This window comes from Camelus bactrianus, chromosome 14 (assembly GCF_048773025.1).
Source record: "Camelus bactrianus isolate YW-2024 breed Bactrian camel chromosome 14, ASM4877302v1, whole genome shotgun sequence".
NCBI lineage: Eukaryota > Metazoa > Chordata > Mammalia > Artiodactyla > Camelidae > Camelus > Camelus bactrianus.
In genome coordinates, this window is record NC_133552.1 from 58444192 (window position 1) to 58468402 (window position 24211).

The 24211-nt window shown below is 44.9% G+C and overlaps 1 protein-coding gene across 4 annotated transcripts in view; it reads right to left on the bottom strand.

The window, feature by feature from the left end:
* Positions 1-24211, bottom strand: part of ABCC4 (ATP binding cassette subfamily C member 4 (PEL blood group)) — a 190080-nt gene that overhangs the window by 105791 nt on the left and 60078 nt on the right. For all 4 annotated transcript variants that reach the window (XM_010959689.3, XM_045520173.2, XM_074378420.1 and 1 more), the window contains 9 exons: positions 17273-17362; positions 16108-16271; positions 14783-14908; positions 13411-13660; positions 10056-10157; positions 6923-7012; positions 5934-6125; positions 2345-2439; positions 2007-2093 (listed from right to left, as the gene is read on the bottom strand). In XM_010959689.3, coding sequence (XP_010957991.1) covers positions 2007-2093; positions 2345-2439; positions 5934-6125; positions 6923-7012; positions 10056-10157; positions 13411-13660; positions 14783-14908; positions 16108-16271; positions 17273-17362 — 1196 coding nt within the window. The remainder of the gene's footprint in view (positions 1-2006; positions 2094-2344; positions 2440-5933; positions 6126-6922; positions 7013-10055; positions 10158-13410; positions 13661-14782; positions 14909-16107; positions 16272-17272; positions 17363-24211) is intronic.

Below are 24211 nucleotides of genomic sequence, written 5' to 3' on the forward strand. Positions count from 1 at the left end.
TGTTCTCAGAGTGATGGAGAACTTGGGCAGAGGCACACAAGACAGGGTGGCTGACATTTGCGAGTTCACGGTGGGACGCTGGGGAGAGAGTGGTTGGGCTACCTATGATGCCAGGAGCGTGCGTGGTGGGGAATCTCAGTCACAGCAGTAGAGACCTGTCGCTGAACGTAGTACAAGCCATAGGTACTTCTCTACGGGAAAATTCATCAAGTCACGAGCAGGAGGAGGCGGGAAAGGGGGGTCAGATCAGAGAGTGGGGGGCCATGCCATGTGACAGCTGCCCTGCTCTCTCAAGCTGCGAAGGAGTCAGCACTACCCCTCAATGTGATGGTGGTGGAGGTGGGGTGGATGGGAGGTGACTGCGTCATGAGGGTAGAGCCTTCATAAATGGGAACAGTATCCTCACCAAAAAAAAAAAAAAAAAGTGGGGGGGGGGGGTACCCACACAGCTCCCTCACCCCTTCTGCCATGTGAGGATGTGGGAATCGGGCCCTCACCAGACACCAAATCCGCCAGCGCCTTGAGCCTAGACTTGCCCAGCCTGCAGAATTGAGGGTTTATAAGCTGCCCGGTCTTGGTATCCTGTCAGAGCAGCCTGGACAGACACAGCCTAGCGAACTAACACAGGCCCTGCCAGCGAGAATCTCCAAATAGCTTCTCTGCCCTACAACCTGCAGCAAGGACCAGCCTCCTGCTCTCACAAGCCGGCTTCTTCCCACCCTTACACCTTCGCTAGATTCTACTCTTCCTTTAGCAAAAGGAACTGAATCCCGTTCTCAGCCTCCACAAGCCCTTCCCCGCCCACAGGCTCACAGGGCACTTCCCGCCAAGCTCAATGCACAGGGACCTTTGCAATGCAAGCTAAAAGCCTACCACTGCCACTTCCCCCATTTAGCACTTACTGCCCTGCAGCAAAACCCTCTAAACCTTGAGTGTGCTCAACTTTTCCCATCTTAACAAACCCTCCTTAGAGACAGACGCTTTAGAGGCGGGAATGAGAGCTGAACGCCTCAGTCGTCCTTACTCTGCCCAGGGTAGGTCCTTCTCCGCTCTTGACTCACGGTCCTCTTTTGTGAAATAAGAGGTTTTGCACAACAACATCCATAAGGGGAACGACCTCACTGCACACAGTAGGTCTCTACTAAGTGCACCTGAATGGCTCGTTGGCTTTAACAAGGTGAACTAACAGGGTGAACTAACAGGGTGAACATCCTGATACACTGCTCTAGAAGATGGGTTAGATGTGCATGCTGCTTGAGCAAAAGCTAGGTCACGATGCTTTCAAAAAGGCCCGTCTAGACTCCGTAAGAGGCGTTAGTCAGCACGTGTTAGGGCACAGGATACACAGAAAAGCATCAGAGTTGTTCTACTTCAGTGGTTTGGTGGCCAAACAAGAGCCACTGTCAACCAATTCCAGGAACAAAAAATGAGATCAAGACTCAAGTCAGACTCTAGATCCCAAGTTTCAAATTCAAGTGAACACTGGGGGCCCAAGGATTAATTCTACTAAGTATTCATGAAACAACATTAAATGACTGAAACTTTGCTGTGATATGTGATAAGTGATAAATCTTATGTCAGTTCTGAAAACTTCCCTATTAATGTGTCTTGAACAAATGATGGAGAAAAAGAACTGACAGCCAAGTACCAGGTAACAGAGTTCCACTCTTTGAGTTTAAAACTATGTATCATCTTTCTTATCCCTGGGGTCTGGATCCATCCACGGGGTCCTGGCTGTAAGCAGCAGGACGAAATCTGCTGTCTATTTCCCGACTCCTCAAAGCTCGGACCCCACTCTCCTCCACACGCTGGAAGCACCTTCTGTGTTCTCCTACCTTCACCTCATCGTTATGCAGAATCTTTAGACAGTGGATCTTCTGTGGAGGGAAGGGAGGGGAGACAGGGACACCAGAGCAGAACGAGCTGAGTGCCCTGAAGCACAAGGCTCCCTGAGCTCTAGAGGGTTTCTGGAAGGAAGAAATGATAGAAAACAGGAGCAAACTCACAGTTCGAACAAGTGCCTGCTGACTTCTGCATCCACTGCGCTGAGCGGATCGTCCAGGAGGTAGATGTCTGCATCCTGATACACTGCTCTAGAAAACGGAAAGAGGTGTCAGGAGGAGAACGCTTCATGCTTTGTGGATCTCATCTCTGCATCATGTTGGCGTCCAACAAACCAGTGCTTATTCCAAGAGGTGATGCAAAGGGTGGAGACACCGCTTCACAGGGCGCCCCACCCGGTGAGCCGGGCGAGTGGGGTGAGCGAGGCGAGCGGGGCGGGCGGGCTCAGCATCACTAGACACCACGGAGGAGCCCGGCAGATGGCAGCTGAAAGCGGATTTACCTTGCGAGGTTGACGCGGGCTTTCTGGCCTCCACTCAGGGTGGTTCCCCGGTCTCCTATTACAGTGAGATCTCCATCCTCCAAGAGCTGTAAATCCTACATGGAGACAGAAGAGGGGAAAAAAAGACAAAGATTTAAAATGTGCTCTCCTGTGGTCCTAATCTTTTAGCATCAGTTCTTCATACAAGTATTTCAGCAGCAGCAATGGGTATATTTCAGTGACTCTATTGTAACCTTGAACAATTCAAAACAAACAAACAAAATAACTCAGGGATTTTCATGTGTTTTCACTCTAGTTTTTCACAGAACTTATGCATTTGACCATTTTAACAGATATTTACTGAGAATCAACTATATGCCAGGCATTGTTCTGGGCACAATGAATTCCACTGCAAGGAAAACAGAGTTTCTCTCCAAGGTGGGAGAGGAACAATATGGAAAACTAACAGGAGTACAAATACTAAGGACTAGAAGAAAAGGAAGCCGGCTTAGGGGGACAGAGTGTGAAGGGCAGAACATGTGTCAATCTTGGGGTCGGGAAGGGCTCTACTCAGAGTGGGTCTCAGCAGACCCACCCAGACCTGGAGAGGGTGTTCCACACGGAGTAATGAGTGAGTGCAAAGGCCCATGGGGCAGATGCCCAAGGGGTTCCAAGAGTAACAATGCGGCCAGGAGAGCTGGAGCCAAGAATGTGGGGAATGAGGACAGAGACAGAGGGGGGGGGGGGGGGCTGGTTTCACTCCCAGTAAAATGGGGAGGGAGGTGGGGAGGACTGACGTGATCTGAGGTTTTTTAAGGGCCTGTTTGTAGAAAACAGGTGTTGGGCTGGGGGAGGGGGGGCACACCCAAGGGTGAGGGTGGCTACAAGTTAGGAGGCTACTGCAGTAATCCAGGTGAGAGATGATGGTGGTGAGAATCAGAGTGGGAGCAGTGGGGGTGGAGGGAAGGGGGTCCCATTCCAGGCACATTTCCAAGGTGGAGTCTGATCTGATCCCAGGGGTGCTGACAGGCTGGGTGGGGGTGTATGAGAAGATGGAAGATGAAGACAGTTGTTTTGGGCGGGAGGAAGGGGAAGAACAGAGTCTCCACTGACAGAGTTGGGGAAGATGGCAGATGCAGGTCTAGGACACTCTGGGTGTGGACAAGCTGAGATGACCTCTCTGTGCCGTCACGTTGCAGCTGGATATGCAAGTGTGAAGGTCAGTGCTAGAGCTCTAAGTGTGACAGCTGGCGGCACAGGCTGGGGAAGGCACAGGACTCATTTTTCCCAGGAGTAAGTGTGTCTTAAACTGACCGTTTGGCTGCTCTCGGCCTCAGCATCCCACTTTCAGAGAAGGGATAACACCTGAGCCGGGTCTTCACAGTGTTACTTAGGACAAGTGACAGAGTGACAGACAAGATCTGTATGGGAAATGAGAGGAGGAAGAGCAGTCTGGGCAGGAAAAGCCAAAGCGAAAGAAACAGCTTGCTCGAGGGACTCAGAGCAGATCACCTGGACTAAGCACATGCTTGTCGGGGGAAGCAGGGAAACACAAAGCAAAGAAGGACAGGAAATTTTGACCTGAGGATCTGTAAATTATTCAATAGTCACACTTGTGATTGTTTTTCTTTTTTGGAGGGGGGCATTAGATAGACAGATTTATTCACTCATTCATTCATTTATTCATTCATTTAACAGAGGTGCTGGGGGTTGAACCCAGGACCTTGTGCACGCTAAGCCTGAACTCTACCACAGAGCTACACCCTCCCTGACAAAAGTTACATTTGAGTATTACTTTTTTAAAAATATGGACAAATCAGATTACCTGAGGGAAAAAAGATGACAAGAACATCCCCAAAAGGACAGAAAATGGTCGGGTTTAAGTTCCACAGTGCTGTACTGGAAAGCTTTATACTAAGATAGCTCAGAATCCTCACTTGCCAGATCCTGGCACAGACGCACACATTTCGGGGCTGGGGGGGCGGTTGCTGTAAATGGTCCATGTTTATAAACACGTACAGAAGAATCACTGTGCAGCCTGATCCTGCAGGGGCCCCTTCCCACCAGAGTCCACGTGCCACACAGACACCCAAGGGTGGGTGAAGCCCAGAACACAGCTGTGTTCCTAGTCCAATCACCCCACGAGGCTGCAGCCAATCACCCACCCCCAGGGGGAAATGCTGAATGGTGCCCAGTGTCCCCCACACCTGCTCTCCTCCAGGGATGCTCAGGTGTGGGGAGGAAGACAGGGCTCAGCCTCACCACAGAGGCAAGGGCGTGCCAAGAAACACACACACCCTGGCCTGGGCATCAGGAGCTGAACTAAAGGCGAAGGGAAATGCCTGAGACCTGTGTACTCCACCTCCCAACTTTATCAATCAGCAATTTTTTAAAAAGTTCTTCTTTAATAACTTAAAAGATAGAAGCTCATTAAACAGGAAATTCTGTTTTGTCCACATGACCATAAAACGCTGCTTAGTGGATACCATCTGTGATGCTCATGCAAATTACTATTTCCTCACAAAGCAGGTCTGAAGCCTTTAACACCAAATCTGCAAGTCTGCCCCAGGCTCTCCTCGCAGTGTAACAGAACAGTGGGACATCCAGGCTGCACTGCACAGACCCGGGGAGACCCCTTTAACGCTATTATTCTCTGATCTTTATAACCCAAGAGAGTGACATGGTATTTATCAGGTCATTTTTTATTTCTTTCTTTCTGCCAAATTATATCCTCCTATCAGGTAAGTTCAGTTTTCCCCATTGATTCACTAGTTTTGTTTAATGTTTAATTTATGTTTCATCTCGCCAGTTCTACGAAACTCAGTGCCATTTCTGAAAACAATCTCTCCCCAAGTCAAACAATGCAGTAATACAAAGAAACGTGAAAGCATTCTGTTTTCTTTAAATAATAAATCACAAGTCAAAAACCAAGCAGAGAGCGAAAACTAGAGACTGAAAGGGATGGAGGAGACACCACCAAGTGCAGGGGGCAGACCTCACGTGGAGTTGGATTCAAACCAAGGGCGAACGAGACTCCTCAGCGAGATGATAACCATGTAATCACTGACCAGATCGCTGATGACAGTCAAGAATTTGGATTGTATTCAGGTGTCATAATGTGGTGATTTTTTTTCCCTCAAAGGCATTCTTCATTTAGAGAAAAACTAATCAGATATTTACAGCTGGACTAATCTGAGTTCTAGGATCTGCTTCAGAATAATTTGGGGTGGGGTGGGTGGGACAGGCTGAGGGCAGTGGTTCGAGACGCAGCACCACTGGTTACCACTTCACCCTGGGGGATTGGGTACCTGAGGGTTCACTACAGGACGCTCTCTATTTTTGCAGATTTTTTTAACTGTCCCTTTAAAAGTTAAAAGTGAATAAAACTTCACAAAATGAAACTCCTCCACACCAAAAAACACATTCTGTGCTCACCACTGAATTAAACCAGTAGCATGTGCATGCATACTTACCCAGAAGACCAACTTGAGGTGTGGAACAACACTGAAAGATCTTTCATAATTATTTAAAAAAAAAAAAAAACCTTGTAGTTTAAACCAACACTATTATTTAAACTCTGAGTATATGCAACTCACAAGTCACTACTCACCTTTTTCAAAGCACAAGCCTTTATTACTTTTTCATATCGTTCCTTTTCATATTTCTTCCCAAATAAAATATTGCTCCTCACAGTCCCTGAAAACACCCAGGGCTGCTGAGAAACATATGCGATCCTCCCGTGCACGCTGACCAGCCCCTGGCTCGGGGGCAGCTCCCCCAGCACCGCACTCAACAGTGAGGACTGAAACAGACAGCAAACACACACATACACAGGCAACGTCAGGATGGAACAAGCCTTCCCCAGTCCTGGGGGCTTAGTAACTGGCAAAGCCCTTTCATTGAGAATAGGGTACAGTAAAACCCCGGCAGTTGCAGCAACAGCAAAAAAACAAAAAAACAAAAAAAACACTAAACTAAAAATAACTACTGGTCAATGCAAAATAACGGTCTGCCCTGCCCAAGAGTTTCCCCCAAATGAAGTGCTATAACCAGCAAAGACTGATTAAGAATGTTTAACATTCTAACTAACAGGACAGCCCAGCACGCTGGGTCTCCTTTACTTGACAAATACTTGTTCTTAAAGTTATGTATGAAGGATACATCCAAAGATTATTATTTAAAGAATTCTGAAGTGAGTTACGTCCGAAGAGTGAAACTTCTTCATTAAGGAAACCATCTCCCTGTCACATACACATCTGACATTCAGACTTGTGAATTTTGTTGCGCAGAACACACAATACTAATTGCACATGCAGATTTCCTTTAGAGCTTTTACAGAATAATGATTGTGGCATGTCTGTGTTCCCAACTGTGCAACTTGAAGCACCAAGAAGGAATACATAATGTGTGCATTTAACCAGATTTATTTGGCCATGCAACCTTCTTGCAAAACTAATGTTCCATGGAACACGCTTAGAGGAATGTTGTTCTAGATACGCCCAGTTCAGTGCTGTGTTACGCACAACTTTGGGCTCAACTCTGAGAATTTAATAGGGGCTGCAGCACTGCACCAAGCAGCCAGGAGACATTATAACTTACCTTTCCTGCTCCCACAGGTCCGACCACAGCTAACAGTTCACCGGGTCTGACGGTAAAGGAAAGGCCTCGTAGGGTTGGGGTTTCTGATGCCTACAAATTAAAGATTACAAAACTGTGCCCATTTCAACAAAGTAACACAAACCGCTGCAAAAAGTGGAGAAAATGACAGTCAATGATACATGAACATAAGCCATATCTTTCTCTTTCCTGTTTTAAGATATTCTTTCCTGATGGCCTCTTCCTCCAATCACTTCTCTCTAAGGGTTTGAAGCAGCTTTACTTGGCTTTAAGAAGACTCCTTTTATCAGATCTCCATATGGACATGGCTCCAGACACCAACATTATTTAAGTAGTTGTAAATAACAAGGCACTTGCTTGAATTGAAAACTTCTTGATGCATGCGAACTTATTAAAATAACATACTTAACAGAATGTTCGGTATGGGAGGTTTTTACTCACTAAGTAAGTTTCCATCATGACCTTTGGTTTTAAATGCCTGTTTCACTAATCTTCACAAGGTGGCAGCACCAGAATGTGGCATACCTGGCCCTCTATAATTTGGAATCTCCACTAAACTCTCCATTTTCAGTTGATAAAGGATGAATCTCAGTAATGCTCAGCAAGCAAAGAGGCACTTTACATGACAAAGTCATTCATGGTAAATAAACACCTATAAGTGACAGTCAAGGCTCTAAAAAATGAAGTATGACATGGTGGGTCGGAGTTATAAAGCCTAAACTTTATACCTGTTGCATGCATCTACCTGTCCTGGCTAAACAGGGGCAACTAAGTACATCTACTCTTTAAAAAAAGGGGGGGGGGGGGCGGGGGAGGTATGTGCAACAACACACAATCCAACTCAAGGGAGAAGGACCAAGTACTCATCATCTCCAGCACAAGTCCTATCGCTGAACAAGCTGTAACTTCTAAGGTAAAGAGACTCAAGGGTATGAGATTCTCTTCACATACACTGAGCGTTAAGAAAATTCTCAATCACTGCTAATGTTTTTTTTAAAAACAGAATGCTTACATACGATTAGTAAAATGCCCAGAAGACTAAAAGTGTAGGGTCTGGATGAAAAGTCTGAATGATTTTCTAAATGAAATATTTTTCTGGAAATAACTGAACATACGAAATACTAAAACAACAACAATTACTTTTAATCATCAAAGAAAACTAGCCCCAGATTTTATAGAAATTATAAACCTTATTGAGAAGACCATTTTATTATATGAGAAATATTTTTTTAAGCCTCTCCACTCCTTTTCATCAGCTTCCTATCTGGGGCACCTTACTTTGCAAGGAACTGTTCAGGCTTCAGATTAGGTATTGCTGAGCCATGACCAAAAGGGGGCAGCACTCGACAGCTCAGACTTGCTGGAGTGCATCCCCTCCTGGTTACCCAGGCTCAGCCACACTGATTCAGAAAGGATGATCAGCTGACTCTGTGCCAGACACATTGTGAAATCCCTGCCCTGTGTAAATCTGGAGCCCCTTCGTTTCATGAATGAGACCTGGCTCCCAGAGACCTCCACCTGCCCCTTGGCTGTCTGTCGGAAGTTAGGGAGCTCATGTCTATCTCCTGCATCTCAACCAGCATGTGCTTCGTTCAGACTCAACTTCTCTCCAAAACTCCCAATGTCTGTGTCCCTCCCCCTTCCCTAGGGCTCCCCCATCCACGACCTAACCTGACAGGTCCCAGTTACTAAAGACCCCAGCATGGGGGAGAAGCCTTCCACAGACAAGGCCAGGACAACAGAGTAGGATATTCTGAACTACAGTGCAAGTTGCATAAGAGTCTGAGAACAGATGAACAGAATAGCTCATTTTACAACACTGCATTGTTTGCTACAAAAGAACTTTGGTAATGGCCCATACATAGTAAGTGTTAAAGGCATGCACTGAATCCGCCCTTATAATGGAATTTAATGGTGGTTTCTATAAATGCTTCAAGTGCATTATGAAACATGAAATAGGAGGTAAATCTATCCCGTTAAGGTAAGAGAAACTGTCAGGTTAGGTAAGAGACCTTGTGTAAGTTTCCGAGTGCAGAAGGTACAGGGGTGTGGTTTTACACATCTGGGAACACACTATTGTTCTCTCAGTGGGGACGGCAGGCACTGAATCAGAAGCAGGTGAACACAATGCAGGTGGCACAACACTGGGTCACAGGCATGAAGAGACAGGACGAGTCTACAGAGTCTGGACACTTGCACTGTGGTCCACACTCCCACTGGCAGCCGGGTCCTGGGCTCTGCTCCGGATAGTGGACCCTTGGATAGAGATACCTCGTCCCTGAGTCCCTCCAGCCCTGGGGGATGGGAGCAGCTTCCTGCCTTTGCTAATCCCAGGGTTGCCTCACCCACCACCATTTTGCCCTTTTTGCTCTTTTGTCACCCAAGTGACTAATTCCCTGCATGGAATTCCATCTCCCGTGGTGTGGGTTGTTTTCCTGATTAACCTACTGACAATGGGAGGATCTGCACAGAAGACCAGGAACCTGGGGTTGCGTGGAGGCTGGGGGTTTCTGCTATCCCTAAAGGGGACTACACTGGGTGTGCAATTTTGAGAACTTCTTGAGAGTGCTCCTTTTGTTTTATTCTGTTTTGTCTGAACGTCAGAAATGAACCAAGTGTTGGAAAATCTCCAGTTCCACCTGTCTGATGGCTACACGGTGAAACACTTCAATGGGAATCATTGGTGTGTATGACACCCACCTGCTGCCTCCTCCCTGCCCCTGGCTGCCACTGAAGCACCAGCACCATCCAGAAGCTTAGGATGGGGGAGCCCCCACCCTACGCCACAGCAAAGAACCAAACCATGGCCTCACTCAGTACATAATAAGATGGCCTTAGATCATCAAGGCAAAAAATGTACACTGACTCCCCAAAATGTCTTCGTTAGTTAACCTGCTCCATACCACAGCATTTTAACCAACCCTGTCAGTTCTGAATTACAAAATGAACTTTAACTTCAAAACGTGCTAATACTTTAAAACTTCTCTTCAAAATGAGATAAACAACACGACAAAGACCTTAGTCTGATTAGACACACAATCTCCATGAGGCGCAAAACGTATTCCTGACTTCACAGTGGTCCCCAGTCACAACCGGGGAATGGAAAATTTTTTACCTTTTCCCAAAAAGCAGTGAAATCTTGCACGTGCACTATCGTTTTACCATCTGACAGCAGCGGAGGGTTGCACTGTGAGATCTCATCAAGCAACAGAAAGTTCTACAGAAAAAGGAAACAAAGAGAAGGTTTAATCTACAGGAACAAAGCACAAACAAATGAATTACTTCCTTGGAATTTGCAATAAAAACCTTTATACAGCCTAAATGTCATTTACAACTATTTCCTGTTGGTACACACCAAAAATACTAACATACAGGATATAATACACTATTAGAGCATGCAGTATATATACGCATACAACAGAGTATATCTAGTCCTAATAGGTATTGGGTGTGTGTTTATACAGAAGAGTTCCAGGCCATAAGGCTCAGTGCAACTTTCTCACCAGCTGTACTAGTTCTTCCCCTAAAGAGAAAACATGGCTCCAAACTTGAACACCTTTAGAACCTGGACATTTCTACTGTTTTACTTTTGGGTTACTAACAATAAACAGAGGAGTAGATAGGAAATGATTCCATAAATATTTACTGAATCCCACCACGTGTTAAGCACCATGCAGCAGACCAGGAACACAGAGGAAGGCCGTTCCCCGGCCGTCAGGAATCAGGGGAGCACAGGACAGGCTGGGAACACAAAACCTACAGCACAGACTCCAACTCAAAGCCCCACACGCTCTCTGCTTCAGTCCCCGTGCGCAGCAAATCCGCATCACTGCCAGTCATTAGCTAGCACTTAGGTCATCCTTCTAAAAAGAACGAGTTTCTACTTCAAAAAATATTTTACAAGCATCTTTTTTTAAAGTATGTTTTTATTTAAGTATAGTCAGTATACAGAGCTGTGTCAGTCTCTGGTGCACAGCACTTCAGTCATCTAGGAACACACGTATGTTTGTTTTCATACTCTTTTTCACCATAAGTTACTACAAGATGTTGAATATGGTTCCCTGTGCTACACAGTGTGAATTTGTTTACAAGTATCTTTTCACTTGGGTCTTCTCCGTAGTCAGTGCCTCTCTCCTGGACCGCAGGAAGGGCCACAACTTCCGCTCCCTGCTTTTCACACTACTTAGCAGCTGCTCAGTGCAATTCAGCTGCATAAAACAAAGTCCTGAGAACCATCACAAAGCTAAGGGTCATCAACAGGGAAACTCCCTCTTACCCCGCACGTGCTGGACACAACTTTGCAAAGAAAAGACACAGGCTACAGACGTGGAGTAAACAACTGAGAGCGCCCTCACTGCTCCCCCGCTCTCCACCTAAGAGCTGTGAACGTCCTCAAAGCCTGCTCTCATTCTCCTGGAACAAAACCCTGGTTCTGAGTTGGTGCCTGGCAGCCTAGAAGGAGTCCCCCTCTCTCCAGCCTCCTGTGCAGATAGTTGTAGCCATGTGACTAAATCCAGGCCAGCAGAAAGGGACCACAGCCAGGAACCTTCCCCCTTCCCAAGGCCAGGCCTTGGAGGCTGCCGGCTTGGTCAAGGCCGCATGCAGAGGAGTAAGGAGAGGAAGAGTCTGGGTCCCTCTCACCTCAGGGGATCACACGAGCCATGGGATTTGTTATGGGGGGCACTGTATCCCCGCCATCAAAGGATATGTTGAAGTCGTAACACCAGGTACCTCAAAATGTGGTCATAGCACAAGTATTCAATTAAGATGAGATCATACTGCGTAGGGTGGGCCCTGAATCCAACAGGATTGGTGTCCTTACAGGGAAAAAAAAAAAGAGATACTAAGGGAGCCACACAGGTAGGCAAACAGGTAGAGGTTGGAGTGTTTGTAGCTTCGAGGGAAGGCAGGACAAGGATTGCCTGCAACCACTAAAAGCTACAAGAGGGAAGGGAGGATTCCCCCTTATACGATTCAGAGGGATCATGACGGTGCAGACACCGGGATTTCAAACATCCAGCCTCCAGGACTGGGAAACAATTCCTGTGATTCGGAGCTACTGGTTTGTGTACTTTGCTACGGCGGCCCCAGAGAACCCACACAAAGCCTTACAAGGATTCTTGTGTAACAGAAACAAGCTACCTGTGTAAGCAGACGTAATGTGGGTAACACTAGGACCCACAGGCAAACCGAATCCCCACGAATACGGCGCGGGGGAAGGGGAAAGGGATGAAACAAGCACCTGATGATGTTTGAGAAAAAACACACGAATAGTAACCCACTGCCTAAAACTCACAAACACCCTTCGAGGCCTTGACACGCTAGACGATCATGCCCCAAAGCTACAAATTTGATAGCAAAGTTCTACTTCAGAAGAACAACCGGTAAAAGCCGAGCGGGCAAAATGACTTCCGTGCAGGAAAAGGAAAACATGATTCTTGCATTTCTCTGAAAGACCAGCTGGCACGAGACAAGATCCGCTCCCTCACGCCTCCTTTCGTCCAGGCTCCAAAGAACCTTGAGACCAGGCACCGCTACTCCAACCTCCCGTGTCCAGCAGGGCGACGGGATGGACAGGCGGTGCGGAGTACGCGTGTGCAGGCTTTCAACCACCACAGCCCGATCTCTCCCTCCACACCATCTCTCCCCTCACCAGCCAGGTACGAGCCTGCTGCAATTCATCTCTCTCCCAATTCTCCTTTCTCCTTGAAACGTAATTTCAGAATCTCACTTACTATTGATCATTTCAAATACTGACAGAATGTTCTTTCACTGGTTCCTTCCCCAGCACTCCCCTACACCACCGAACCTGTCCCAACACCACTCCGTCCTGATCCCTTTCCAGCACCCCTGAGAATGTCCACCGGGCTGAAAACCCTCCAGTGACCCAGCAGCACCTAAGTCCACGGCCCCCAAGTGGCCTCTGCCTGGATCCCTGAGTACGGACCCCACCCATCGTTCCAGGAACCAGCTCAGGATGTCCTGGGCTGGCACTGCCCTCCCTACCTCTGATCCCCACTGGGGTGTTGCGTCACAGAGAGGGGCGACACTACGTCATTCACTTACTTACAGACACAGTCCCAACCCCAACTGAGACCAAGCCTTGCACAGAGTTGGGCCATCGAGGGTGTCTGCCAAAGGAGGACAGACTGTATCACTAGCTCAAATCAGCCCAACCACTGACTGCATGGCTACAGCCTTACCCGGTCTGAACTGATACAGCAACAAGCAAAAGGGGTATGTATGTCACACATCTTGTCTAGACAGAATCAAAGTCCAACTTCAGCTTAAGCATACCACGGCATAAACACTCAGTGCTCAGTGTGTGCGTATTGAAAGAGAAACTCCCAGCTTTCAAATGGCCCCAAGAGAGTTAAATCTCACCTAATTGGAACACAGTGACACTGTATAAAAGGAAGCATTTTACATGAAGTCCACCTACAACAAAGAAAACCTGTTTGTCATCAAACCTTGATTCTTCGGATGCTGACGACTGCCTCTGACACCTTCTCGATGGCCGAAGGGAAGAAGAGGGTGACCGTCAACCGCACAGCCCCATACAGTGTCACCGCCACGAACACACGGCTGGCTGTGATCACGTTACCAAGGAGCACATAGGTAGTGAAGGTGACAAAAACGATGATTTTGCTGGCAGTGAAAAATGACGCCAAATTCATTCCTCTAAGGTAGGAACTTCTCAGAATCTTAGAAATTTCCTTCCTGGAAGAGAAGGGTAGGGGTTTTATAGGAAGCGTCGACATCCATGTCATGAATTCAAATGCCCCATGCGAGTGGCCCATTTTAAGGGAGTGGGCACAGATCAACATAAACCTCCCCTCACATCATGGGGATAAGACAGTGCACACTGGGGGGTCTGCCCCGACACAGGGACTACAGACTTCATCACCACTTCACTCAGCCAACTACAAGGAGACAATGTTGCACTTTCAAACATTTTGGGTCAATCAGACTGGTTCTGACCCATTCAACAACATTTGTCAGCCTAAGTTCTGCGCCAGGCACCTTGAGGATGACAGAAAGACACAACCCGACCCTTCCAGGAGCTCATGAACTCGTAAGAAGGGAATAAGCAACCCTAAATTATGAGGCCCAGAGACGTCAGACAGAGGCAGCCAGCACAGCCCCCGTGGGAGCACAGGGCAGTGGAGTCAGGGGAAGTCTCCAGCACGTGGAACCTGAGAGCATGAGCTGAAGGCAGTCGGGCTGGGCAGAGTCTAGGGAATAATGAGGAAGAGTGTATTCCAAGCAGAGGGAGGTGCACCCGCAAAGGGGAAAGCGGGAGAGGTGACAGGTGCTACCAGAACATTCTAAGTACCCTGTGCTGGAGAATAAAAACTCACTAGATACTTAAACAGAAGATGGGAAAAAAATTCTACAAACATACAGAAAAGCAAAAAGGAAGAGTATTCTCATGACTCTGTTTAGAATGAAGAATACTCACTCATAAAGTCTGGCCCGATGCTGGTACCCAGATCTCTGTAATCTCCTCATTTGTGCTACATTAGCATAAATTAGTTTTAGTTTAAAAGCCATCACCTCAAATACTAACCAGTGCTTGTTCAGGATCTGTAGTATTAAGCATTTGAACGTTCATTTCTATACAAGGAAGAAGCATGTACACTTACTCCTTTAAGAAGCAGGTTAAAATGACGTCTCCACTATTCCACGTAACCCTATTGTCATATGCAATGGGTAGATGGATGGTATTTAAATTCACCTGAATGTGAAAACTTAGTAAGACTTCTAAGTCACTCAGTAAACACAGGAAATTTAAAAAGCACGAAACTAGCGCGCGATATACATAGAAACACATAAACATACCTTCTCAAATTAGTGATGAGGTCTGCAAAAGACTTTTCCCAAGCATACATTTTTATTATCCTGATGCCAGTTATCACTTCATTCATGGTCCTGATCCTGACGTCTGTGAAAGCTGCAGTCTTACTCCTGAAAGGGACACACGTGAGAGGTGAGCCTCAGTGACCACGGTCCAATTCCCTTAGCAGCAGCAGCAGCAGACACAGGCAGGGACCGGGGCTCACACGATCCCCTACAGCTCTTGCGCTGACAACACAGGCAGGCCCTACTCAAAGTACAAAGGCAGAGAAGGACTTCGATTAGGTAGGCCGACAGTTCAGTCCAATTCAAGAAGTCATCTGGAGAAATTGTGGTCTCGGCTAAGGAGGGCCTGAAATGAGTCAGATACCAACTGTCTGCGTCAGGAGGTCACGGCTGGGGAGGGAAGGCGGAAAGGCATCCGAATGTAACAGGACAGTGGCTGTGATGTCATAAAACAGGAGTCAAGTGCTGGGGAACAGGAAAGATGGAGCTGTTCATGCCACCAGGAAACGAGAACAAGAAATCCCCCACAGACCCAGCAGCACTGGAATAGGGCCCCGAAGGATTGGAACATCTCTGCATGGCAAATCTGCATGGCGAAGAGAGGAAAGGAAACCCCACGTCGAGAAAAATGCTATGCATAAAGGCACCGGAAATAAATACATACACACATACACAAAAAAGGGCCCCCCCTCCAAAAGAAAAAAAGTCTCAGTGCACTTCAAACAGCACAACATCTCCATGACCTGAACCCCTGGACAGTGACCCGCCTCCAACCCTCTGGACCTGCCTCATCACCGTCAGGCTCTTCCTCACCAGACACTTCTCTATCACACGTGCTGCTGGGACCAGGGGCCTTTATAAAGACATAGTTACGGTTGATCTTGCCCTTGGACGCTGATAACTTACTGAAAACACTGAATTAAAAAACAACAGGTAAACATGTAACACCTGAAGATGGCCCTCACGCAAAGTTTAACAAAAACATATGCAGCTAGAAATGGGCCTGTAAGATTATTATTTTTAATAACGTTTAAATCACTTCAACATCGGTAAATCCTGCCTAAGGACACAACATGCATTGAGGTCTGGTGCCGGGGGAGCTGGCGCATGCCTTCCCGTTCCTCGCCTCGAGATCAGCCCCCGGCATGAGGCTGGAGCCGCCCCCGGCTAAGCCGGAAGGGTCTACAGCGCGCAAAGCAGGCATCACTGGAGGCATTTGTTTTAGATTTGAACAGAAGCGTTAAGAAGACTGTGCCTGTGACCAAATACACATCACCTATTTTTTAAACCAGTGTTTCTCTTACCGGAGTGATGAAAACAACTTCCCAATGCAGCTTTGCAAAGGCAGAAGAATAATTAGGATTGCCATCCCGGCAAGACACGAAATTCCTACTTCCATCCAGAGCAGGACGGTCACTAGCACAGCCTGCAGTGGCCCTGCCCACAGAAAGTGCAAGAAGATCGTTACCTTAAAAGAAAAAGACAAAGCCTTCTTAGAACTGTGTCAAAACAAATTCATTAAGGACACAGGATAGAAGCAACCGGCTCTGAAGGAACAGAAAGGAGCCCGAACAGAAATGACTACTGTGGGTTTCAAAGCCACTGAAGCAGAAATCCGAGCACCCACCACAGACGACGCTGTTCCGGGAGCACAGGGTCGGCTTCAGGGACGTCCAGGGAGAACCAGACCCACGACATTGGTCTCGATTTTGTCTAGATGAACTCAGGGTTCCCCCAAGTTCTCTCTGCCCCAACATTCAGCACCCCCTCCCCTGGGGCTACCCAGCACGCTAGGAAAGCCTGTATTACGGTACACACCACACTGTCCAGTAATTACTTCTGTGTGTATCTCCCGGACAAGCTGTGGCTTCTCCAGGGCAGAAACTAAGCCTATTCATCCCCGAAGCTGAGCAGGGGCTTGACCTCATGTTTGATGAAACTGAGACAGAAGTGTCTACAGCAATACTGATCGGACCAACAGCTACAATCTTCTGGATAATGTGATCTATTCATGAGTTAAGAGTGTGAGACAGCAGAGTAGGTTGCTCCTGGCTAGGGACCACCCATTGGCATCACTGATCAAAGGCTGCTTGTGCAGGGCTCAGGGAGAAGGACGATCCGTGCCCACCAGGTGCCCATCATCTAGAGAAGTTAGACAGTTCAGGCAGCAACACTGACACCGCGAGCCAAGAGGACCACCCAGGAGGACCCTCGGGTACACTAACCAAGCTGGGCAAGAACACAGCTGCCTATTTATTACTGAAGTTATGTCACAGGCAACATTAGAAAAACGAAACTCTCATGCACAGAACAATACACATTATTGCATTTAATCTGAACACAAAAGCAATGAGCACTGGATAAAAAGAACCCTTGCCTTCTGTCCTCAACGGAAGGACACTGGCACCTGATGAGCTAAACCAAGGAAGAAGGTGGTAAAAGAAAGAGGATCCCTTAGGGGCAGCTTACCTGATCAAACTTGTTCACATCGTTGGACAGCAGGTTGACTATCTGGCCTGTGGTGGTCTTCCCCATGGCCACGTTACTCAGGCGAAGCGCCTGGAATGAGAAAGGGAAACAGAATATTGGATTCCTACGGTACCACCAAGTCATTCTTAGAACGGAGCAAAATGGAACACATTTTCACAGGGTCTTGAGTGGTGTCAGGACAAGCAGGATGACCCCTGACAGTGGAGACCCACATTCAGCCTTCAACTCCTCCGTGTGGCCGCAGCCACGCCCCACAAGAGCAGCAAAGGGAGGATAGAAGGTAGAAGCAAAATCCCCCCATTTTTTGATGAATTCGGACATGCCCGGAGTATAAAGGGAGGGAGGTTTATACATCGGAGCCAACTAACATATTTGGAGTTAAATTCGATGAGAGATGCAAGGCTGCCTTGCAGAAAGAAATTAGGGGATTTACACTGTCAATCTGTAAATCAATCATTAATTCTGGGTGTGATGTCACTGAAGCACTCTGGTCTCAATTCTCTCATTCTTTGAATGGAAATCACTCCTCACTGTGCATAAGACCATGATTCCTATAAGAACGAACTGCCAAATATTTATTATCCATTATGTGGAGAACACCTGGTGCTCCAGGAGACAAAATGGCTGATGAGTCACGTCTTTCTGTCTTTGGAGATGGGATAAGACATGTACCAACACCTGTAATTCAAGTGTGAACTGAACAGTAGTAGATACACCAGCGCAGGGAACTGGGGAAGGTTTCAGCTGAGCCGTGACACTGCGGGAAGGACCGAGTGTGGATGATGAAGAAGAGAAAATTTATGGAGAGAAAGGAAGGGCACTGTGGGTGAGAGGAACCCACGCAGGGAATCGGAGAGGGAAAATGTGGAGACAGCTGGGTAAACACCCAAAATCTGGCTAAAAGGTGGGCTGGGAAACAGCCAAAGACTTCGGAAGGCAACACAGAACAGTGGCTGTTTTTTCATGTCCAAGTAACGTACGAGATGTGAGCCCTGGGACTGGACTGGCTTTCTCCCTGGGGGCATCGTCTACCTGAAGACAACTGCGATTTGACTGAACTGAAGAGGAAGAGATGGCTGCTCCAAGTTGCATTAACGTCTGGAATTTGTGGGCAGGAGTAACAGAGGGTAGGACCTCTGACAGAGGTAGAAGTTTTTATGGGGATTTCCCAAGGGTACTTTGCAAGAGCTTCACTGCCCGTGAGCAACGGGGACCCCGTGAGGCCTCGGAGATGTCATGCAGCGCCCGTAGACACTGCAGCTTCTGTCCAACTAGAAAAAGGAGATCTTCATAAGCTCCTCAGACGTTCATTCAGCTGAAGTGCCAGGAAGGCCACAGTAAAATCACACTCCAGAGTAAGAGCCATACGCTTGGACTAAGTTCACAATGGAAATAACTGCCCGAGACACACAGACAGACAGAGAACAAATGAACCAGTTCTGCCAGGATCAATCTACCGGGAATTGCCCATAAGGACCAAACTCAACGCCTTTTTATCCAGACTCCCTATAATGTATCCTTCACAACATCCAACATAATAAGACAATTATTAGACACGCAAAGAAGAAAGCTGTACCCATAATCAAGAGGGAAAAATACAAGTGGACCCTAAGATGATCCAGATTTGGAATTAGTAGACAAGAACTATAAACAACTATGTTCCTTCATCAGTGTTTCAGTTTTAAGAGTGTAGGTGGCTTCCTTGATTAGCTTTGTTTCTGGCTGTTTTGTTGCTTTTGATGCAATGGGAATGTTTGTGCCAGTTGTAGAGTTCTGGATTTTGAAGTGAAGAAAGAGGAGGGTGAGTGAGGGGCTGCAAATGGCAGAATATCCTTCTTCCTTGTGGGTGAGTTGTGTTCCATTACATACAAATGCTGCATCTTCTTTATCCATTCATGTATTGATGTGCACTTGGGATGCTTCCATATCTTGGTAATTATAAATAGTGTTGCTATTAATAGTGGGGTGTATGTGTCTTTTTTAATTGATTCTTATTTTGTGGTTGGTTTTACTCCTCTGATAACTATGCAAGTTTGGAAAGCTGAAGCTCTGTACATTCTTGGAAACAATGAGCAGTACTTGTATGTAAACTGAAAAAAAGTATGTGGGGTGTATTGTGTATATGTGCTTGCATGCAGTATCTTGTATATGTGCAGTCAAATTGTGACAATTCTACGCAATAAAATTGAAAAATGAAACAAAATATGGTTGTAACAGTGAATGAATGGGCAATTTCAGGACAGATGGATATCATCAAAAAGAGCCAAATGGGAATAACAGAAGTAAAAAAGTACAACCTGAAAAATTCACTAGATGACTTTTAATAGCAGATAATCCCATTTATCTGCGCCCAGATTCATTAAGCTTTCTTTTAGCTTACAATCTAATGAACAAACAGAAAACAGAGACTGAGTGCAAGATGGATTGAAAAAAGCCTAAGGGTTCAATGGAGAACACAAGCCCTGAAGCACCCGTAATTGGATGACAAAATAGGGAAGAAAAAAATATATATTTGAAGGAATAATGGTTCAAAATGTTCCAAGTTTGGTAGAAAATATTAACATGCATACCTAAGAATGACAGCAACCCCCAAGGATGTGCCTATGGCACGTTACCTATAGAGGAACAACAATACAACAGCAAGCTGACTTACCAGAATCCATGGAGACAAGAAACAGAGCATTTACCAAAGGAAAATAACATTCTGTAACTATGTGTGCTGATGGATGTTCACTAGACTTTCTGCGGTGATCATTTTGCAGTATGCACAAATACTGAATCATTATGCTGCATGCCTGTAACTAACATGCTATATGTCAATTTTACCTCAATTTTAAAAAAGGAGAAAAGGAGACAGTGAAGAAAAGAAGTGCTGAGAGTGCTGAAAAGAAAATAGCAGAATTCTATAACCAACAAAAATGTCCTTCAAATGATGAGGGTGATATTATGACATTCTCAGGTAAACAAAGTCTGAGAGACTTTCAGCGGATAAGAAAGTATAAAAGATGTTCTTCTTAAGCTAAAGGGAAACAGGACCAGGTAGAAAGGCATAGATGTACAAAAATTACGAAAAACCAAACTGGCAAATAAGTAAGTAAACACAAATTCTATCTTTCTTTTTAATTTATTTGAAAAACGGCTGCTTAAAGCAAAAAAAAAAAAAAAAAAAAAAAAAAAAAAAAGGTTAACACTGCATTGTGTATGTAGATGTAAAAACGTGTAAACAACAATAGCACAAGGGACTAGGAACAGCAATAGAATGTTACTACTATGTTTCTTATATTTTATGTAAAGTGTCCCAATATTAACTTACAATAAAAGACTGTAATAAGATGCCTATTTTAATCCCTAAAGCAACATTAAAAATACAGGAGATAATGCTAAAAAGCAAAGGAATTTCAAAATGGAGTACTAAAATATAGCTAACTGACTGAAATAAGTCCGAGTAGAAAAAAAGAACAAAAGCAGGTGAAACAAAATAGAAAGTAGTAAAGTGAAAGGCTTAAACCCAATCACATCAGTATTTACACTTAATGCAGAGACTAACACTCCAATTAGAAGCCAGAGACTGTCACATAGGATTAAGAAAAGAAAGACCCAGCCTGCTGTACATGTGAGATTCAATTTAAATAAAGTAAAAGGAAGGGAAAAGATATGCCAGGCAAACAGTAGGCACAAGAAGCCAGGTGTGGCTATATTATTATCATCAGATAATGTTGATTTTGAGACAAGGAATTAAATTACCAGAGATTAAGAGGTACATTTCATAATAATATGGTGGTCAATTCACCACTCCTAAGTGTGTATGGATCTAATTACAGAGCTTCAACATATATAGGACAAAAAAAGACAGAACTATGGAGAAAAATCAGAAAACCCCTCAATCATAACAGGAGATTTCAACATCCTTCTTCTCAGTAATTATTACAAGTAGACCAAAAGTAAATCAATAAGGATACAGAAGATTTAGATAGTAAGTAACCAATTTAATCTAACTGACAGTGATGGACCACCACACACAATTGTAGGACAATTTTTTCAAGTACACATTGTAAGTTCACCAACATAGACCATATGCTGGGGCCATAAAATAAATCTCAATAAGTTTCTAAATGTAAAAATGTTACAAAGAACATTCTCTGTTGACAAAAGAATTAAATTAGAAATCAGTAAGATATCTCTTAAAAGCCAACTACTTGGAAATTAACCATACATTTCTAAATAACTATGGGCCACAAAAAAATATCACAAGGGAAATAAGAAATATGAGTAATCAATGTCATCTCTGTTGCCCTCAGGAGCTATCAGCTAGCTGAGTGCACAGAACTGTTGCATTCATTCATGTCATCATGATCATAAAATTAGCTACCATTTACTGAGCAGATACTGCGTATCAGACGCTGAATAGGAAACAACCCTACAAAGTAAAAATTATTCCTATTTTGCAGATAAGAAAATAAGCTGAAACTCTTCACACCTGACAGAGAATAGGCACTCTTTTTTTTTAATAAAGCAAAGTTACCACTGTTCCTCATTAATGCAGAAAACTAAAATTTGCTCTAATAACATGTATGTGTTACAGTCAAAAACTATTCACATCCAGTATAGAGAAAAACAACATACAAATTAATGCTAATGTTTTGGTTCTCTATTTGCTTAAGTTGACATGCTATAAAGGGATATTATTCGGTTAAATTTTCCTTGTGAAAACAAAATAGTTCCACCATTAGAACAATAAAAGGCAAACAAAACAAACTAGAAACAATATTTGCACCATATATGACAGACCCAAAATTAATCTCTTTAATAAATCAAGAGCATGTAAATACCAAAAGAATTATAAAAGCCTACCATTTTTTTTTAAAGGGCAAAGAATATGTGCAGGAAAGCCACTTAGGAAAAACACAAATGGCTAATGAAAATCTGCAAATACTCAAATCCAAAAATCCTCAAAACATCCATGCTTGGCAAGGGTGTGGGGACACCTTGTTTTAATAGAATTTAAACAGTTAACTCTAGAAGGAAATCTGGTATACTAAAAGGCTTCAAATGTATACACCCTGAGAAATAAAGGATGTCCCCAAAGGTGTAGCCTCAATCAGGTTCATCACACTGCTGTTTGTTAATATATACAAACCAGAAAACAATCTAAATATCAACTTACTAAAAATTATAAAACAAAATAAATATCTAATTACTGATTACAATAGAATCCACATGGCCATTAAGAACAGTATTATGAATTATGGAATGCAAATTCCATTTAAGTAGGGATCCACTTATGGTTGGTTCCTACTCTGGGAAAGGGGGGCTGGGTGATGAAAATACACATGGGGTTATAAGAGAACTCTACAGTCTAGGCCAAAACCTTAATTTGTTCAATTTTTTAAAAACAATAAATGCATGAGATGTTTGTCCACACACCAGAAACTGACACAACATTGTAAAATGACTATACTTCAATTTTAAAAAGGTTTAAAAAAAAAAAGAATATTTGTCATTCACTTGAAAAACAAACTGTTTCTCAATTATTTTAAATCAGTAGACATGAAACACAAAACCCCAGTGTGCACACGTAAATATCACTATGAAAGGAACAGAGAAAAAGAACGTTCTTTTCACAGAATTGAGTTTTCAGGACTGGTGAAAAGTACTACCCTTTAAGACTCTAATCTCCATTTGAGTGGAAACTCTCCCCAAACCCTTCTTCAGCAGCCCTGTAACACAGAGAGTGCAAACTGTAGTGCACCATCCTCAGGGTGCAGATTTTCTCATCACCGACGTGATTCTCAGCCAACGTCAGTGCCCCTCAGTGTGTGTGGAGGCTCCTCTCCAGCACAGAGCCCCCCCAGCGGCCATGCTTTTGGGGTTTTCCGTATGTTATAATTCTATCCTGTCCCTTGCCATCAGGCCATCCCTTCAATAGACTATCTCACCATTGCATACTGCTGTTTCTGCACTAAGATACGGCTTCATACTATTTTGAGTCCGAGTAAGCAGGCTCTAAAAGGCCTTCAGAACAGAAAACAAGCACGTGTGTCACTTGTTTTGCATTTCTGACTTACTTCCTGGTCTGTGGCCCTTCCCCCGGAGTTGAGCCTGTGGGATGATGCAGTTTCTAGGTACACTGGCTATGACTCCAACAGGCAACTATGGTTAGCTCACCCGAAGCAGAAAATTGCTGTATTTTTCCCATATCGTTGCCCAGAGTTGCTTAGCAATGCTGTCACACCTACTTTCATGACTGCACGATCTAAAGCGATTAATCTCCGCTTCTGAGGGGAGGACCCACAAGCTGCCTATTTATTACCTTCCGTCCCCGTGAGCATGATGGGTGACCTCTGCAAAACTAACTGGATTTCCTCTATGGTTCTGTAGGAAAAAAACAGATTCAGGGAAATGAAAAACACAGTCCATACAAGGTCAACAACCTGCCGTTCTCTGATCTTCTTTTTTTTTTTTTTTTTTAATTTTTGGGTGGAGGTAATTAGGTTTGTTTGTTTGTTTATTTATTTATTTTTAGAGGAGGTACAGGGGATTGAACCCAGGAACTAGTGCATGCCATGGCATGTGCTCTACCACTTGAGCTATATCTTCCCCCTGCTGTTCTCTGATCCGACAATTCCACTGGCTTTTTTTTTTTTTTTTTTTTTTTTTTTTTTGGTGGGGCAGTGGAGGCATCGTGGGCCTGATTTTCCATGGCTGACACCAAACCTAGGACATCTATTCTAAAGCGCTACGCATTTATCTCCTGGAAGTACCATTAACTTTCATTTGAATTCTGATAGCCACCTTTTACCTTTACACCACTGTGACCCACTAGAGCCCAGAAAGCCATGCACAGAAATGACAAGGATGCCTCCGAGTGTGAGGACCCCAGGGCCACGCTGTGGACCCGAGAACCACAGTGGCTTCCTC